Genomic DNA, 20,470 nt, shown 5'->3' with positions numbered 1-20,470 from the left:
TTTAAAAATTGAGAAGTTAACAGTATTTGCCAAGTGTTGACAATCTATCCACTCAAGTGCCTCAGCAGAGCTCTGTAGTGTCCAATATACCCAGAACTTGGGGTTCTTAAATCCTCACTTGCTCTTCACTGTCAGATTCATCTGGAGAGCTGGGTGTTGGGAGTTCATCAAAAGCGATGTGTGCTCCTTCCCTTGTCTGCCCAAAGCACGTCGCTATCACATCGACTGCAAGGCGAGCAGTTGCTTTCACTGCCTCTTGAGAAGCTCCAAGCAGTGGATTGACTTCAACCATGTCTACAGCTGAAAGCATTCCTGTGAAAATGATTGCAGCTTTGTTACTCTGACAAAGGGTACGGTCTTCTGCAATGTTTTGTTCATTGTGGTATGTCTGGTATTTGGGTTTGTGACCTACACTACCCCTTAGACAAGTAAAATTGGTTCTCGAGGGATGAGGTCGTTGTTCTCAGATGCAAATTTGTGTTTTTAATTTGGTTCTTTCTCACATCATCACTACCTCACTCATTCATGCTTTCAGCATTCAGGAAAAACGTTTGATGTTCCATATACATTTATGAGAGAAATGTTTCTCCCAGTCCAAAGATGAAGGGTTCTAAAATAGTCTCACCTCATACTCTTTCACCATCCTATTCATGAATCTATAGACTGTTGTCTGGTTGGGATTTTTTAACCTTCTTTTACTGCAAATAATATCGTTTAAACATATTAAATAAAAACTTGATGGTAATAAGATGAAAAGTCCTTATATATTGAGTCAACTGCACTATATTTTATGAAAGCTTGATTCATTAGTCTTGACTCCTAGAATGGAACTTCAAACTACTTCAGATTGTTTGTACCCATTTTTGTATTCCAGATGCCCATATTCACATCTCACCTCATGTGTTTAGGATTAGGGAACAGTATTACACATTTTTGACATAAGCTGTTAAAATAGTGTGTATTTTATTTTCTTTTGCTAAGCTGAAGTTGTTGATGGTTAAGCTGCTTCCAACACCAAAGGAGTTGCACAGCCACAGGACTTTTTTTTCCCTTACTGAAAGCAGAATTGACTTTGCAGGCACCTTTGCTTTGACTACACTTACTATCTGTTTACACAGGAAAAACATAACCAGTATGAGCCTGGGTAGTTTGTCCTGTCCCTGCTTAGCCCCATACTGCTGGTCAGCTCCTACCTGTGTTGTGTATTTCCTCTGTGATGTACATGCCTTCTCTGTAAGTTAATCCACCTAGAACAGGAGTCCCGGTTGCTGGAGCCAGTGAGGGATCAAAAGCATCAATGTCAAAACTCAGGTGAATTGGTCTCTGTCTCCTGGGACGGAATAACACAGGAAGAGCAATCTTAGAGCCTTACACTTTTTCTATGTGCATTTCTTACTGTCCAGGCTAATCAGCAAGCTCCTTGAACCATGTCTCATACACATTAAAAAAGCTTCTACTCAGCAAGAATTTGGCTGAAGATAAGTCCTTTACTTCAAACCACCTTAACTGGTATTTGTCATCTTAGTGGAAAGATGTAGAGAAGTGTATGATACAATCCAGCCTTTTCTCCTTTTGTACAGAAAGCCAGGGTGAAGGCTGAAACACTGATGTACATGGCAGTTAGGATGGAGGAAGCATCGAGCTCAAGGATTTCACTGACAGTTCATCAAGATGAGCATTTCTCAGGTCAATACTTCAAGGGTCTCTCCAAACCCTGCCATGTAGCCTAGCTGCTGAAGTAGTAAAGGATAAATTCAAACCTAAAATGTTAGTTACTTAATATCTCATCTGCCAGCTGGTGACAGCTTAATAAACTGGACACTGCTTGTCACTCACTCACATGAATTATTTAAGTGGTAGACTGCTTACTTCCAACTTACTGCACATGCTCAGTAAGGAGAAGTATCTGGATTGCCATTTTCTTTACTTGGCACAGCTGCAGCTAGGAAGGGTGAGCACACCTTTAGAAAACAGCAGCATGCAGCACAGGTTCTAACCTGTGGGAGAGGTTACCCTTTCTAAGTGACCTTCTGCCAGCTCCTAGACTAGCATGATTTGGTCCCTGACCTGGTTCCCCAAACTTGAACAAGGGTCACAAAGGTGCCAGTAGTGAACTGCTGTAAGGGAATGGTTAAAGTGACCTTTACCAGCTGCACTGGCAGCCACCATCACAACATTGTGTGTGAGCAGTCCAAGGAGGAAGCCATCAAATGCTTCTACCTCCCATACCAACAGTTCATTTCAAGTTACTGTCAAGTGGCTGTACGTATTTTTAAAAGTATAATGTGTATCCTGCACTGAGTTGATTCAAACATCTTGTCAAACTGCAGAAAATACAGAATTATGTAACAGAACCAAATAGTAAAAAGCAGAGCCACAGCTGTAGTGAGTCAGGTAACCTGTGTCAGCCACCTGCCAAACACTGTGAAATGGTTCCAGTGCTGAGACTTTCCTATATGCTGGACACTCACTGTTCTGTACAGCCACCTTCCATCAAGTGACCTTCACTAAAGCAGATGTTCAACAAGAGTAGTTTAAATTAGATAATAGTTTGTTACCTGCCCATCAGTTGTTCAAAGGTTCTTTCCATAACTTTCTGAATTCCAAGGCGGTCAATATCCCTCATGGAAAAATACTGGATGTCAAAGTTCTTCAGAATATAGCTATGAAAATAGTTTTTTAAAATCAATCATTACTGGTTTAAGCTGAAATCTAGCAACCCTTATGGACATGATTTCAAGCTCATTATTTCAGCCTTTACAAAAATCTTTGAATCTAAACCAACTTACTACTCAGCAGGATCCACATCCCTCAAGCCAATGTATACAATATCAGATGCTGAAAGGCAGGGCTTTAGCCAGGAAAAGCCAGGAAGTTGTGGTACCTGCAAGCAGAGGTTTAGTATTAGGTCAGTTTAATGATATACCTAACAAAACACTATTTTAATGCTTCCCTGAAAACTTTGGATTGATTTATAACATCCTTCCTCTCTCTAAATAAACTTCTGCACTTGAAGGTTTGGTTGATGTAATTGTTCCTTACTTTCATTCCTACATTCAACTCAGGGAAAGAGATATGGCTTTATCTGAGTTGAATGTTAATGAAGTTTTTAACTCTTCTACATTTTCCAGTTTGAAGAGAAGGAAGGCTGAAAAGCCCAAATCCAAATTTGCATCAGTGAGGATAAAGAGGAATGCTAAAGTAGATACCCAGGTGTAGCTCACACAGGGTATGGTAATGTTCTGTAACTTACCTAATACATTATGCTTAGGTGGAAGAATGAAAACCAAGGCACTTGTATCTTCTTAAGAGAACTACCGAAGTCATGCAGACTTACAATAAAAGCATTAAAGATGGATAAATTCAAAGTGGAAAGTTGAAAAAAATGAAAAAAGAGGGTGAGGGAAAGCAGAGCAAGAAGTTAGGCCTCTACAGTGAGTTACATCATGCTGGCTTTTGATGCAGGATTGAAAAGAATAGGTCTAAGACAACAACTGAAAGATTATGAGGTCATAATTTTTCAGCTTTGGTAATTTAGTCATGGTATAGAATTATAAAACCATTCAGTTAGTAATAGCTACTACTTTTAAGAGAGATTTAAATCAACTCACATTTCTTCTTCCAGCTCTGAAAATGGCTACAGCCAACATAGCTGTCAATCACCTAGAAGGTTTTGTTTCCCTCTTAAGACTTCTCAATTACTAATTATATTCTAATTACAATATTAGATGTTTTTAAAGGTTAACACATCCATAGCTATATATAATTACACTGATTAAATTAGCACAGATTATAAAAGTATTTGCTACTCTAAGACAATGATCTGAAACTTCTCTGGTCATAAATTAAGAAGGATAAATTAATTGGAGACCACTAGGAAAATTAATTCAGGTTTCAAAAATGAATTCTGCAAAGCTCTTATCACATCATAAGCTGAGCATAGTAATGATAATAGTCAGACGCTCTCTAGTATTAATGATTTAGTAGATTTAATACTGCAATTTCAATTACACCTCTTTGTTTGCAAATAAATTAAATTTAATGTATTAACTGCCTTTGACAGGTTCTTTGCTTTATTACAATGGAAAAGGAATTGCTGATAGTAAAGCCAGAGGTGCAGGCATTTTCCTGGGAAGGTATTAATAGCAGTTTGTGAGTTTGGATGCTTCCAGGAGCCCTGAAGCAGTCAGGAAAGGAGGATGATAATTTTTTTTGTCCCATTATTGACTCAACTGCTGTACTGGATGAGACTAAGAGGGTGAGCCATATGCACTTCTGCACACATAATGGATCACTCCAGAGAGTCAAGGGGTATTAGCCAGACAAATCATTGTCAAATAGCACATTCTGTTACTGCTAAAGAGCTGTTTAAAGATTCATACTGTTGTAGAAGCCTCATGGTACCAGCTGGACTTGTGTTGGTTTCCCTCCTCTAAACAGGAATACAGTAGGGTAAGAAAACCCCCCTGAGTGAGTGCACATGCCTGTTTGTGCACCTGCACAGCCAGGCCTTGAGTGAGCTGCTTCTGCACAGGCATCCAGACTGCTGGAATTGAGGTGGGCTTGTAACAAGATCCCATAACCAGAACCATGCCTGAGTAGCTTGCCACTAAGCATAGCCTAATCTTATTCTTTCTACTGCTGCTTGCAAGAAAGGCCTCCTCTCCACTGACATCAGAAAGCTTACAGGTATTCTTTTAGCATGTCAAAAAAACCCCAATAATTGTAAAAAATTACTGCTTTTCTGTGCTGCTCAAGAACTGGAACCCTGCAGACAAAATATCTCCTTCCTCAATTATCACAGAACATTAGTTTCTGTTCTGTTCCCATCAAGCCATAAACTGTTCACTTCAGGTGAGCTCTAAAATTCACAAAATTTTCTCTCTCGTCTTACGTCCCTTGAGAAAGTGTGTACAGCTGTCAAAAAAAAAAAATATCACCCCCTTTAACTTATGGGCAAAAATGTAGAAATACAGTAACCTTTTATATTAACCTTCTCATGTTCAGGGGGTGTTCTAAAAAGCCCCATTAGTTTTGCATTACTTTGGAAATTCCAGCATGTTTGTAGAGACCACATAAGAATGACTAGAAAGACTGAAGTATGTAAAAGCACCAAATGATTCTATTGATTTGTGGATGGAAATAATCCAGAAGAATTTGCAGGAGAAAAAAGCAGAAGAGCTTTACAAGATGACTGCAGTATTGCCATGCTGAACAGGAACTGAAGCAGTGGTATCCTCAGTAGCCATACAGATTTAAACATGCTTGTTCTTGCTTGGAAAGGGCATACCTCCAGCAACACAGCACCCCAAATTTGTAAGAGAGAAACTAGAAATTTAGGAGTAATAACTAGCAATGCAGAGTGCCAAAATAAAGCAGTCAGGTTTTCTTGCAGCTCCAGCATCCATTCTCAAGATGCAGTTGCTGATCCTGCGCTCGCTCTCCAGGCCTGGAGCTTCAGCAGAAGCAGATTATTGTATCAAAGTTCCTACTGCAGAGACCTCAGCTGTTCACTGCACAGGTGCTGCAGGTCCCTGTGACAGGGTGACACAGCCCATAGCTAAGCCAGGCAGGGCAAGTAGGCATTAGCTCAACCTACTGTTCAGCATCTTGACAGCAGCAAAAACAGGCCGTGCACATTCCACGTGCCCCAGGAAACAGCTCTTTTTGATAATTTGACCTCTTTACAAGAAAAAGGCTCTCTCTTTACAAGCTCACTGCAAGCAATTATAGCCATTCTGATTTGTAATATTTACAATGGAGCCAACGCCAGAGCAGCCAGTTAGGAGAGATCAACAGGAACAGCCCCTGTCAGGCCCCAAGGTTGTCAAAACATGGAAGAGCCAAACTAAGCAGAAGCAGCATGCAAGGTATGCAAGAACCAGCTGTTCCTGGAGGTGAGCTCAGCTCAGCTCTCACAGGCTGGGCTGGGGGGAGGTTCCTGCTCAGTTGGTAGCAGTGCTGCCATTGCCCAACCTCGGCAGCAACCCTGCTCACAACACAGGAGTGGCACCACAGCCAGCTGCTCACCATGCAGTCCATGTTTGTGCAAGCACACAGAAAAGCTTTTTCTCATTCATGTTTCTAAGCGTGTCTGTGTTTGCAGCACTTGTACATATGTGTGCATGCATTTGCACGTGTGCACACACAAGAGTACATATTTTATCTTTACCCTGATAGAAAAGATCTGCATTTGCAGCAGGTAAGAAAGGACTTCACATCAGCAAGTATGCAATGCTGTGAGGTTGCCATGTAGGATAACCACAATCAGGATACTCACTTTATCTCGAAGCTCCCTCAGGAGAAATGAAAGAGGTTGTCCATGGAGGCTTCCAGACTGAGTTGTGAGAGGCGTGTTGATATCAGCATGTGCATCCACCCAGATCACTCCAAGGTGTGGGCACTGCCGTGCATGGCCACTGACAGAACCAAGTGCCAAGCTGGAAGTACAGTAACAAAGTCTTTAGTCACCATTTCTTCTTCAGAACAACTACAAGGACAATTGGAAGTCTCTCAGCTTCAGTCACCCATGCCATTACATTTCCATACATTAGATATGTCACAATAAAGGGAGCATCCCATACAAACTGCATGGCATGCTGCTGCCATGATTCTAGGACGCCAAGTAACTCTATAGGGCTATAGTCACAGATAAGCCAGACCTCCCTGCTGTCTCTGCTGTCACCCTTCCCACACACTTAATCTTCTCCTGCTCTAGACCCAAATGCTCCAGAAAATCTAGCCTTTTTTATTCCTGTCATGACATCTTCCCCCACAATTCCTTCTTGCATGCCCTACCATCTTCAATGAATTCTCAGACCAAAGGTTAATGAAAAAGAAGAAGAAGAAGATTCATGTTGTAAGATCTATTGCAAAATTGTCTGTGTGTAGGCTTTACAAACCTATCCTAAGAGGTGGGCAAAAGAAAGACGTCACAAAACATTAAGACACTGAGCAGTTCCTCCGAAGGAACATGAGACAAACTTTCCCAAAGAGGAAAACCTCATTTGTGTGTCTACACAACTGCTCACAGACCAGTCTGGAACTAAGCAATACTGTCTGGGAAGGTCAGGTTCTTGTAGCTGTCTTCTATGTTCCACCCTAAAAGCCTATCCCTAAGGTATTGCCAAGAAACTACTCCCTAGCTATTGTTCCCTCAGTCCCCTTGCTTTTTAAATTACATTCTTGCACTCCAAGTGTCAAACTGCAGCATGAATTAATTGTTTTTAGGTCAGCTCACCTGTGATCACCTCCTAAAGTGACACATCTGTGTCCAGCAGCTACGGCTCTGCTCACTGCATCAGCCAGCATCTGGCTGGCCAAGCCCACCGACCGCGGATATAATATCAGGTTGTTGTACAATTCATCATTGGGAACTTGAGTGAAATTCAAATCTCCAAAGTCGTGTACTTGGCATCCTAGGAACACAGTAACAAAAGGAGAAAGTGACTTATTTAAATTCCCTCCCAGGGAAATGCTCAAAATCAGTTGGGCAAGTACGAAAGGAAAACAGGAAAGGAATGGATCCATTTGACTATTTGCATGGGATGCAAACTCACAGCATTACAAATTAGAAAGTTTAAGACAACATTATCAGCTTAAAACAGCTTTAAGTTAGCAGTGAGCTATGCCAGTCATGAAAAGTCACTCAGGAGAAGTTTGGATTTTTTAAAAATTATTTCATGGTAAATTCTAACATGAAAAATTACAGTCTGCATTGTCACCTTCCTTCCCATTTAGACAGATTTGTATACAACCTCAAATAAGCTCAAATGCTCAGAGACACTGAGAACTACACATTTCACTAACTACAGCTACAGTTATTTTACATTTTCAAGGTCCCCAAAAATCCAGCCACAAAAGTGCCAAGTGTCAAATAATATTATTTCCTTACAGTACTTCCAGGCAACTCCATGGAGAATTCACTAGTGCTTTGTTAGAACCTGTCCATTTTCTCAACACAAGATATTCTAGAGGGCATTTTAATTCTGGGACTTCAATTCCAAAACTCTTTGACATCCTTTCATTGCCAGTTACAGCTTAATTGGCTGTTGAACTGGAGAATATCCTGGGTGTAAAACTCAGCATTTCCTCTCAGAGACTCTCAGTTGAGACAGGCCTCTCAATGCAGGCTCTGATGAGGGCAGTAAAGGCCTCAAGGTATTTACAGCTACACCAATAAAGGCTTAATAAGACCACCCTGAATACCAGTCATGCCTTCCCCCTTGCTCCTCAGAATCACTAGTCTGTTTACAGCTCAAAGCATCCAGGCCAGAGCTTGACATTTTGCCTTTAGCCATCCTGTGCTTAATGGAGCAATTTGAGAAATATAAGACAAGTCAACATGAAGAAACAGCCTACTTGGTACTCTGGGTTCCTGCTTAATTTCCAGTAAGCCATTAGTCTAATGTCTAGGAAACTGTCCTTGTGAATTTGCTTGGTGGATATTGCATAAAAGCATAGTGGAGAAATACATGACTTCTTCATATTTTAAAAGTAGTTTTGACTGGTGAAATGAATGAAGGAAAGTTATTGAGTCACTTGTGCAGATTTGGTGCTGGGAAATAGGCAAACATACATTTTATAGCAGGGACATAGGTGGGCAGATGTTGGGGTATTTGCAGATGAAGATCTCGGCTGAGCACAGCTGCTCAACAAAGGATTGAATAGATGGCTTAGCAACTCAGAAAATACATTCGCTGCAGTGACAGTAATTCAAGCAGTAAGCAGGACCATGACACATTACTCCCTGCCTTTCAGAAAGCAACACAGGTACCCAACTGCTTTTTTTTTTCTCCTCAAGTAGACAAGACCTAATTAAGCAACAGGATGAAGGCTCTGGAATTTTGAGCCCATTTCATTTGAATGCGCTATCTGATCTGTGACCACTACATTTACTACCCTCTGTTTATTCTGTTGCTGTGCAGAAGCAGAAAAAAGCAGTGAGTTCCAAGATGTTGAGTGAATGTTAAAAGTTTATTTTTTTTGATTACATCATCCTGCAAGGCGACTTTTCCCACATATGCACACTGCTATATATTTCAGTATTCCAAATTTTGATGAAAGTACTTCAGCATGCCTGGGAGACAAGTTTTGGAAGTAAGACTTCAATGGGTATCAAGACCATTTGAGGATAATCTTTTACAAGGGAAAAATACACAGATCTCAGCAGTATTAGATCAAAGGTGAAATAAATCTGCAGTTGGGAGCCAAATGCAGTGAGTTACACATTTGCAGGACAACACATTACACAGTGTAATGGGAGAAAGGACTACAACTTTGGTGTTGTTCTCTCCTACAGAACATACAAGCATATGGCAGTGGTTTTACTCATTAAAGGATGAAAAACAAATTCCTTTCATTCTATCACAAAGCTCCACCTTCAGACCAGTATAAAACAAAGATCCAACCATGCTATCATTCCTTGCACGTCAAGAAATCAGTTAGAATCCTCCAGGTTATGCTCAAGGCAGGCCACACATGGCAGATCTGTGCAAGTGTGTTTAGAGAAGTAGCAAGTGCTTAGTAATTTCTGCTTTACCCTGCCCACCTCCGAGTTCTCACTGTAGGGCAAAAAGACTTGGGTCAGCTTCTGAATAAAAAAAACCCCATTTGTTTCTTAGGATCATCAGGTTTATATAGCTTAACACTTTAGTGGTCCAGAATTCTGCAATCTTGTGCACTTTTTGAACACATGATACTAATAATTCCTTCTAATTATTTTTATAAAAAACCCTAATATCTGTAAAAGACAATAGATACTTTCAGTTTTTGTTACCATCTTCTAAAGTTCAGATAGGGCTCATCAACCTTGTAGCAGTTTCTTTTCTCAGCTCTGTGCATCCTTTTTCTCTACGCCTGCTGTTTTTATTGATTGCAGAGGACAGCTCAGGTTTCCCAGGGTGATAAGGAATGTTTTCAGCCAGCTATCCAAAGGCCATCTGATTAAGATACAGTTAATCTCAGAAGTACATGCTAATCCAATACTCAAATATTAATATCTTCTCTATTATTTCTTTTAATGGTGCCTAGTGTTTTGAAAACTGAGATTAAATGACCTTAGGCAAAGGGAAAGCTTCGTGAATAGATAGTGCACAGAGAGAGAAATTCACAGTACTTAGATATGTCATGTCTCCTAAAGTGTGGGAAGTGTATGTGCATACATACGCACAGTTTTTCAAATGCAATGAAATCAACATGCACATTTGTCTTAATGGTGCTGAACAAAAAGAATAGTTTAATACATCGGTAACTACTTTAATAATTTGGCAGAGCTTCTATTTCAAATATCAGCTATTAGTCTAAAACTTAAAGATCTAAATTGTTTTCCATTTCATCTGCCTGCTTGCAAATAGATTTAAGTTTATTTCTTAAATCAAAGCTCTCTCAACTACATTATTTGTGCACAGAAATTGCTCAATGGACAGACATGCTGTAGGGCTGTGCAGTCTGGGAATTTTGCTGTTATTTGGCCACTAGTGAAAGATTTTATAATCTACCTCACCAAGCACTTACTTTCTTTGGTAGCTTACTTCTTTGAGACAGTATTTTATATAGATGCTAATTCTTATAAACAAAACAGCTTTTTAAATCAGCACCGAAAATTAACATGAATATATATGGGCCTTTTAAAAGGCAGTAGATTTAAGTTCTGAAAGGTACAAAAAGCTATGGGCAGATAGAAAAGCCAGCTTCTTTACATTCACAACATCCACATAATTTGCCAGTGCGGCAGATCAGGTCTAGCCAGGATTCAAGTTCTTTTAAATAGAAACATGCTGTAAGTACCATACAGTACTGAAGAAGTTAACAGCACTGACATTTTGCTAGCAACTAAAGAGTATGGAATCAAATGTGATCAAAAGACTTTTGTTTGCACTTTCAAGCCCTAACAGAAATTACTTTCACATTAAAAATATGTTTGATTCATTAGTCAATTATCAACAGTGCAAGAAATTGATAACAACCAAATACATACAAGTCAGCTCCACCAACACTGGCTCAAGCAGAGATCCCTTTTTGAAGGGAGGAAAACAAAAAAGGAGGCCTGAATAATCTATTTCTATTGCAGAAGCTTTAGCGAGATACAAGGGAGATAAAGGTGTCAATCTGAGTACAAACACACAGTATAGTTACATAACTAACACGTGCATATGCACCACAGTCCTGTCAGAATGAACAGCCAGCGTGGAAAGGCAGCACATCTCCAGCTCAGGAGTGCAATCCTCAGCGGTTCAATGCTCCGCCCCCTCATCATCAACAAAAGTGCCTGGGGGCACAGTTCAGCCAAAAAAACCAAAATAAATTACCTTGAAATAGTTTGCACAGTAGATATTTCCCTGGTTGATTTATTTTGACCAGAACAGGTTAGGGAAAGATCACACAGGCATCATGAATTGAACCTACATAAGAAATATAACAGCTCTGCAGGGCAGCAAATGGGAATTGGAACAAAAGCACAAGCAACATGGGAGAGAACTGATCTCCCAACACTGCTGGTTTACACTGGATATTTGTGGTTTGGACACAAAAAAAAAAAAAAAAAAAAAAAAAAAAAACAAGAACCAAATACCTACTTAATGGGGAAAGTAAATCCTCTTCTGGGTTGAACTGCCATCAAAGGAATCTGGAAATCCCACAGTTACTAGACCTTCTTTCATACTATGTTATATAAAGCTGCTCACATGAAAGCATCACTCCTGCAAACTGTTTTTTTCAGATTATAGCATCACTCATTAAACCACCGCAAGCACAGGAAATGACTTATTGGGATGCAACAATGTTTATAGGCAAAGTTAATATTTTCTTTCCCATGAATGAAACCAAGTTACCATCCTTCTTTTCAGTATAACCCCATTGGCTTATGGTAGGGAATTTGCAATCCTTTCTCAAAGATACTGTCAGAATGTTACACAACAGCAAACAAATTATTCAATCCATGATGACCAGTATGACCAGTGCATTTTGAAGGTTTTTTGGGGTTTTTTTAGGCAGTTTTAATCCTTCAGAATTATCCAGGACGTGTGTGTTACAGCTACATTAATGAAGTGCATATTTCATTTTACACGAATAGGAAATTAGGCTAGCAAGGTTCCCACTGCAAGAGACAGACTTCAGCAGCCTAATTTAATCATAATCCTCTTGCTAGAAGTTCATTACACAGCATCTATTTCTCTTTAAACTGAATAGGTATCTGCTGGAAAAAATCTACTGGATACATAGTTGATGGCTCAATAGATACCTGTCAGTTCCAAAAATCTCACTTCCTAAAAGGCAAACTCTTGTCTGAGCAATTCCCATCCTTTCCTTAAAATTTTGAAAGGTCTTGTTTCAGACAAAGTTTCTATTGCTGTACACATTTAAAAAGCTTCATCTCCTACAAAACAAGCAAACCCAATTCCATCTGCTCCCCCAAGTCTGTATTCAATTTGCCCCTTGCATAAAGTGAACCAAAAAAACTTTTTTCCAACCCCAAATCGAGAAGCCACCTCATTGTCCCTTTGGAAACTGCTTATAACTTTAATCTCTTATGAAATTCAGTGCAGTTGACCTTAAGAGGTCTTCAAAAACGTCAGTCTGAGGTGTTGGGAAACATTTGCACTGTGGCTTGCATCAGAGAGAAGGGTGCAGCTATTGCGTCTGCCACACCACCAACAAACCCTGCACACGGGCTAATTCCCTTCAAATAAGCTTAACCCAGACACAGTTCCCGATAACAAGAACACAATGGGGTGCTTACAGTCATGAGGATCATAATGCCAAAAGAGCCTTCCTCAACAACAAGCACCTTGTGCTTTAGATTGTTACAGAAGTAACCAGTTGTCACATTAGTTATCTCAGGCAAGTAACACTTGAGAGGAAGGGAAAGCAGAATATATTAGAGATTACTGAAATTCTCTTCTTCCCTCTTCACCAGCAGGGAGAAAAGTAACATCTGACCACTTCTTCATATACAAATGAAAAAGACTGTGCGTTGCTGGTTTGTTTGTTTTGTATTTAACGTCAGTGCTTAATTCCCTGTTTTCAGCAGGTGGTGTTCTAACAGAATTTTTTCCCTTTCATCCAAAAACACTCCTCCATATAAATAAAAAAAACAAACAAACAAAAGCCCCAAGAGCTCTGTTCATTGATTTGACTGTAGTCTCCTCTTATTTAAAGATTAGGAAGAAATAATCACTTCAGGTTTTCCTGATCTTTACCAGCATAGCTTTATTTTTAAAGGTATTTAAACTAAAATGAGACACAGAACAATTAAAGTTATAAAGCACCAAGTGACATTTACCCCGAATTCACAAAGATTCTTTTAAGGCAAATTTCACAGAGTGCAACCTCGAGTACACACCAGCCAAATGGGAGAGGGAAAAACAAACATTAAATCGATGCCTGACACAAAGCTTTTCATTCCAAAGCAGATTGTATACTCCATCAGCATGGGGAAGGGAAGAGAATATCAGAACCAACTGACTACAAGGACTGCTCTGACTATATTTGCAGCGTTGACATTCTTCTCCAGACTTCCAAGGCCACTTGTAATCATGCAAATACCAAAGGTACAACATTCAAAAGGATAAACCGCATCTGCTAAGCACAGTTGTGCACAGCAGAGCATACTCCCTCAGGGGAGCTTAGCCTTCCCTGCTCAAGGCAAAACAGCCAATGAGGTCTTTTGGGAAGAAGCAACCTAAAAACAGCCTCAGTAGAGGCCTCCTCAAAACAGCTCTCCTCCAAAACCCCAGCAGGGCTCCTTCTGCCTGCCAGGTCATCAGAGCCAGTTCCTGGCTGCCTTCCCTCACAGAGTGGAGCAGCACCTGCCCTTGATGCATTCTGACAACTGGCATCATTTCAAAGACTCATTGCAAATACCAGTTACAATTAGCCCCTTTGGCTGTGCTTTGATTTTTGACAAACCACTGGTCTTTGAAGGGAACCAGTCATGGCTAATCTGCATTTGAGAGGTAAACAAAAATAGCAGAGTTTCATGGATCTTTATCTCTGTATAAATAAAAAGAGGTAATTAAATCTAGTTCCAGAAATAAGTTGCAGTACTACATAAGCATGTTGTGCTGATATTATTAAACAGAAGTGTTTGGGCATGCTTGTGTCTAAGGGAAAGGACTGCCATTTACCCATTCTGTTTTAGGGGAAAAGCAAGGGGATGGGGTGTTCCTGGATAAAAAAAACCAAATCATTCCTATTTCTAAATAGGAATTCTATTTCCTAAAATACATTATAGGGAAGAAGAATTAGCTGTTAATCTGATCTCTTTGTGCTATATCCAAACTGATTTTTGTTCCTAGCAAATTAATACTTAGCTTTGACAGTACTAGCACCAGATGTGAACAGAAATAAAAAGAGTTGAACAGTAGCATTTCTTACCTCAACAATGCAGAGATCTAACTAAACAACATGCTGCTTAAATGACAGCAGTTATCTAGAGTATTGCCTGTCTCCCACTTCATCAACAGCAGAAAACATAACTCAAAAAAAGCCAGATCTTAATGTTATCTATACAACAAATCTAGACCTTATTGGAATTCTAGAGGTTAGAGATATTTGACTGGCTCTACTAATGTCTTTAACAAGTTTAAAATACTGAGTTTTTAAGAGAAACAACTGAGGTAAAAGCTAGATTCTAGCTTTGCTTTGTACTAATCCAAGAATTCAAGAATCCATTCCTGACAAATCTTGTTTCCAACATGCAAATCTAATCTTAGTTCAAATACAGGGGAGCAGAATAGTACAGTTTATCAAATTCTTCAGGGATACAGGCAACTCTTTAAACACATTTACTGGATGGATTGATGAACATTACCTCTCCAGCAATGCAGCTGTAACTCTCACCAGTCTGCTGAATCCCAGCACCCATACTTATTTAAGCATAATTGGTACATAACTAAAAAATTGTTTATCTCCCTTCTAAACTCTTCACCGAAGAAGATTTAGGTGGACAAAGAGGAGGTATGTAGAAGCAGCTGCCATATGAGCTATCTTTGTGAAGAAACAAAGTTGCATTGCTGTTTCTGGCAGCAGATGTCAGTTGGAGTCCAATGGTTTTGGGCAAAGCAGTAGCACAGCTCCAGAGACAGGGATTAACAGCTCCACACCTCTTTTAGAGGAGGTTACTCCTTTCTGAGTCACTACACTGATCTCACGAAACCTATTAGTGAAGAACTTTTTTCTGGTCAAACAGAAGAATGGTGATATGATGCTCATTCTCTCTGACAAGTATAGTTCCACTCTGTGTATAAGCCACATGTCTCTGCAGTTCACCAACTTGCCAAGCCAGCAACTCAGATCCAAATTTTGCTAATCAATTCTACAGTAACTCAAATCCAAGCCTGATGAAGCTCAGGAACCCAGCTGCATGCAGTTCTAAGTAAAGACCAAAAAATAAAATTAATTCAACAATCAACAACGGTTGACATACAAGAATAAATACTTGGGAAGAAATCTCACACTAAAGTTGTTGCCATGCCAGCAGCAGCACAGGTGCTCCAAGTCACCTCAAAGGCTACAGTAAGACACAGTAGCTATCTATTAAGTATAAAACTGAGTAAGGCCGTTCTCTCCTCAAGTAAGAGGGCTAGGCAAAACTCTGGATTGAAGTTTGATCAGATTCTCTGCCTAATCTGCAGCAAAGAGGAGAGGCCCTGTTCAAGAAATTCTCATTTAAAAAAATTCATACTTTGCACCTTAAGTAGCTTATGCATCTGCCACCTATCTTCCCCACTCCTAGCCAACAAAAGGGCAAAAGCCTCCACATATCACACCCATTTCTGTTTACTGTTAGAGCAATACACAGCCCTACATGCTTTGCACCCTTTTTCCTCCCCCATGCCAAGGAGTTGTGGGTATCTGTTTCCACAAGGCGCTTTTACTTCTTTGGCAAGATGTCCTTTAAGGTGATAATATTTTAGTTTCCCTTAGGAGAAGAAGCAAAGCTAGAACACAAACTTGCCAAGGCTAATAAAAAATCCCCACAGACAGAGTCAGTTATATTTTAATTTACTTCTGCTAGACTTGCACACACCCTGCTTTTGGCTTGGGAAATGGACTGACTCCTGCTACACTAGCTCTTCTGAGTACACTTTGAGCTACTACCAACAGGTAGCAGCGTTCTCTACACTTCTAACAAGGGGATAAAAGTAAAATCGGTGGCTCGGGTTCATCTCTGACAGTCTGGTACAGACTAGCAACAACAGCTCCCTCTGTGCTCCCTCCTCGGATTTCAGCCTAAGCATAAACAAGCAGTTCACAGGCAGTCATTACTTGAGGCAGCCAAGAAGTTACCATACCATGTAGGTATGGTCACAGAATCTTTCAAGGGAGGGACCCCCCCAACCCACAAAGAAACAGAAATTGGAATAGCAGCTCAGAACACTGCAATAGGACTATGAAAGAACAGAAATTAGGGTAGGGTCAAGGGAACAATAAAATTCTGCCCCAAAAAACCCACCAGCCAATGAAAGCAAAGTGCAAAACAATGCAAAAAGTGGAAACAAAAGTTTAGCATTCTCACACTTTCTGATACAGCTGGAGCACTGTCAACAGAAATCATTAAATAAGGCAGACAAATATTTGAAAAGCCATGGGGCTGCTTTACATTCGAATTAACAAACAGTATGCATCTTACTACCCAAATGCTATGTTTTCAGAGGACCCTCCAGAGAACTTTCATTTTATACAGGTCGAGTTGAACTTGAATTACAAATAGAAGATGAATAAATCAAAACTTTAAATAAATAAACTTTAAAATTTCAGGCAAACAGAAGTCTGATCACCAGAAATCTCCTCCACTTGAAATACTATGAGGGCAATTTTCAGAGTTACTGTTAAGGCAGAGGAATACTGCCTCTTCCCCCATCTGTACTTCTTTAGATGGCCCAGAATCCAGCCTCACTTTTGTACTGGGAAGCATAATCCCACATTTCCTACCTGGTTTCAAAGTTGCAATGACAAGGAAAATCAAGTTTATAGCATTCTTTCATATACAAGCAGGGAATGGGGGCATGTAACAAACACTTTCCATATGTCACAGCTAGAGAGGCTAAATGGAACAGAGGCTAGACAGTCTTAAAGTAATACACAGGCCACAAATGCTTCAGAACTAGCAAATACAGATGAGGAAGCCCTATCTCTCAGACAAACATTATTTCTTTTTAAAGGAGAAGCCTAGTTCACGGCACTACAAATTGCCTGTTCCAGGAAAACAATCAAGAATCTGTGAAAACTATTAACTCTTATAATAAAAGAGACAAATAGAATATCCAAAATAATAATTAGGATAATACTGTGGCCTTCTTAAAAGTATAAGCAGAAAATTCATAGGATTAGAAAAACAAAGAAAGCAGCTAAAGTTTTACTGCCAGTTCAGCATACCACAGGACTCCAAGTAATGGCACTATTACAACAGTACTGAGCCAAAGCTATCCTGGCATCCCAGGGAAGAAAAGGCAGCCCACACAAAAACAGTAATTTGTTAAGTTTCCACAAACAACAAATGTGTACAGTACGAAAGGCTACATGGTAGCACTCCCCTCCATCTACCACCCTCCACTCAAGCAAATTGTCTTTGCACTGTAAACCACTGCTCTGTGTATGCTGGTGATTGTCATCTTTTCAGGATGGACCCTCACAGCAGAACCTGTTCTTAAAAGTGCTGCAGAGATTTAAGCAGCAATAGACATCAACACCACCTTAAAAAACCCACCAATCCCACCCCAGTGGAAGAACATGCCAGCAATAGGAAACTGCAACTGCACAAGGAAGAAATCCCAAAGCCTCTAAAATTTACAAGGGAGCAGCAAGAAAATATCTTCATGTTCATTACTGATTAATAAGTAAGCAACCTATAAGAAATTAAGCAGTGAAAGTATTTTTTAAATTTAGTTTCGCTCGCTTCATTTCTATCTCCATAACATATTGGTTCTGGAATCCAGAGAGTTTGAATTTCCCTTTCATTCTACTAGCTCCTATTGAAATGAGCTTGTGTCAAAGCAAATAAGAGGGCTTTTTCTTCTAGTTTTTAATTTTGTTGGGTTTTGTGGGTTTGAGGTTTTCCTCAAAGAATTCTTACAAAGGGGAAACATTAGCTCTGAACCACTTGAAAGAGAACCCCAAGCCTTCCAGTATAAATTTTCTGTTATTGATACAAAATAATCTGCTGCTCACAGTCTTGGAAGAGCATTCTCCTTTCAAACCTAGCAATTCGTTAGTTTCAAATAAACTTTAGGCTCAGTAACTACTCTAGTACAAAAAACCCTCTTTTAGAATCCCTTTTTCACATTTGCTAAGATATCATGTTCACTACAATTCAAGCATTGCCAAGGATGGCAAGTGTCTGTATTTTGCACAAAAGAAGAGAGGAAAAGAATATCTACTCATCTGGCTGCCAACTGGGACTTTTCAGCTTGTGAATCATAAGATATGCAGGAAAAGCCTACAGGGCTGCACAGAACAATTGCTTCTGTTTTGAAGAGTTCTTACAATTCAGAATAAAATTGCTAGAGGGTTATTCGGCAATTATCTCTGTAAGCATCTGAACTCCACTGACACTAACCACCCAGCGAGCAGATATTGGCTCTTTCTGTGGCCAAGCCCTGCAATCCATCCCCTCACACCGTCTTCAGTAACACTTTTTAGATTGAAAATTGTCCAAGACACAGTTCAGCTTTACAAGTTTCTGTGCCTCGTGTCCTGTTTCTAGTAACTGTGGTACAGCTTTCTGCAGGTCTCAGCTTGCAGACGTAATAGATGTGAGAAGCTGAATCACAATTGAGTGCATGGGTTTGCTTGCACTAACAGACCTGAAACAGCCCGTTCACAGGGTGGTATTTACAAGCGTTTTCAAAAACATCGGAAAAGACCTCATACATAAAACTGAGGGCTTCTCCAGAAAATTCTGAATGTCATCACCTGGAAGCATACAAATCTTTTTGGAACAAACTGGTAACGAACACAGAAGGGGGTGGGGGAAGATAGGCATATGGTAACCCGAGGATCACAGTTACTTCAGAGTCTGGATGCCCTGAACGCGCATCCAGCGACCCAAGCGGGCTCTCGCTTCCCCGGCTCCCCTGGAGTCAGCACGGGAGCAGCACACGCTCCATGCGCCGGTGCAGCGCTCGCTGTGCCAGCGCCGGCGGCTCGGGCTGCATCCCGCTCTTCTGGGCAGCCGGAGAGCATCGCGGCCGGGGAGCCGGGACCACCGGCCGCTCTTTGTTCCGGGGACCCCCGCAGGGCCCGGTGCGGCTCCTCCCGGTGCGGAATGCGACAAGCCTCTCCCTCCCGACACCGCCGCAAGGCTGCGGGCATCGCCGGCACGGTGCGTTCCGTGAGTCACGAAGGCAGGACCCGTCTCCCCCCGCCCGCAGCCGGGGAGCGGCTGAGTCACGCTGCCCCGGGAGGGGCGGGGGGCGATGCGGGCACCCGCAGCCCCCGCCGCCACCCCCGCCCCGCCCGCCGCGCCGTGCTGTGCTCACCGAGCCCGGCCAGCCGCTCCGCCAGCCCCGCGGCGCGCAGGGTAGCGGGGCCGTGGTCCACTCCCCGCCGTTTCTGCGAGACAAAGAGAGAGGGAACGCGTCAGACCGCGCTGCCCGCGGCCAGGTACGCGAGCCCCGCCGGGGAGGGGGGGGGAGCCGGGCGACCGCGGCACCCGGCGCCCCCCGCGATGCCCACCTGGCCCCTGGAGAGCGGGGCTCCCACCAGCGCCACGGAGTGCGCCCGGCGGGACGGCGGGAGCGCGGCGCGGGGCTGGGCGCGGAGCAGGCGGGCGAGGGTCCGGCGCAGGGCCATGGCGGGGCGATGCTGCCGCGCGCCGCCCGCGCCCCGCTCTCTTCAGCGCTCCGCGCCGCCCCCGCGCGCCGCGGCCCCGCCCCTCGCGCCCCCGCCGCCCGGCCAACGGCAGCGCGCGCGCACGGAGGTGTGTCCCGCCCGCCCCGCCCCGCCCCGCTCTCCTCCCCTCACGCCCGCCCGGGGTTTTTCCACTGCGGCCGCCTCGCCTCTCTTCGCTTCCCCTCGCCCGCCGCCGGCTGGGCAGGGCTGCCGGGCCCCCCGCGGGGCCGCCGTGCCTTCGCGGCCTCCCCCCCGCACCCCCCGGAGGCCGAGGGCGGCCTATGTGGCAGCCGCCGCCCCGCCGGGGGCACGGGCGGGGTCTCGGAGAAGAAGCAGCAGCTCAGGCGGGCTCCCTGGCTGCCGCGCTGAGCGCCGAGAGCCTCCGTGCAGGAACGCTGATCCGAGGCTTCGCTGGAGGAAAACGGATGACACTCGTCACCTGGTGACCTTGGTAAAGCATTGAAGAGCCGCCTCTACACCTGCCTCGAACATTGATCTCGGAGCATCGTGGCCTAAGACGGTTCTCCAGCTGTTCGTATTCGAGGCACATTTGAAGGATGATTAACAAATGAGTTAAATACAAGTGCAAGTCCCCACCTTTCCCCGCTGTGACAAGGCAACAGGACTGTCACATGTG

At 42.4% G+C, this 20,470-nt stretch overlaps 1 protein-coding gene across 1 annotated transcript; it reads right to left on the bottom strand.

The window, feature by feature from the left end:
• Window positions 1-27: 27 nt before the first annotated feature.
• ARG2 (arginase 2) lies at window positions 28-19,794 on the bottom strand. Its single transcript, XM_062495099.1, has 8 exons — window positions 19,678-19,794; window positions 19,482-19,554; window positions 7,241-7,418; window positions 6,281-6,440; window positions 2,790-2,884; window positions 2,559-2,663; window positions 1,194-1,330; window positions 28-312 (listed from the first exon to the last, which is right to left on the bottom strand). The coding sequence occupies exons 1-8, from the start codon at window positions 19,792-19,794 to the stop codon at window positions 107-109; spliced, it is 1,071 nt and encodes a 356-aa protein (XP_062351083.1). The 3' UTR covers window positions 28-106.
• Between the last annotated feature and the right edge of the window lie 676 nt (window positions 19,795-20,470).

This window comes from Cinclus cinclus, chromosome 6 (assembly GCF_963662255.1).
Source record: "Cinclus cinclus chromosome 6, bCinCin1.1, whole genome shotgun sequence".
NCBI lineage: Eukaryota > Metazoa > Chordata > Aves > Passeriformes > Cinclidae > Cinclus > Cinclus cinclus.
The sequence above is the reverse complement of the archived record's forward strand: the minus strand, read 5'-3'. Positions and strand labels throughout refer to the sequence as shown.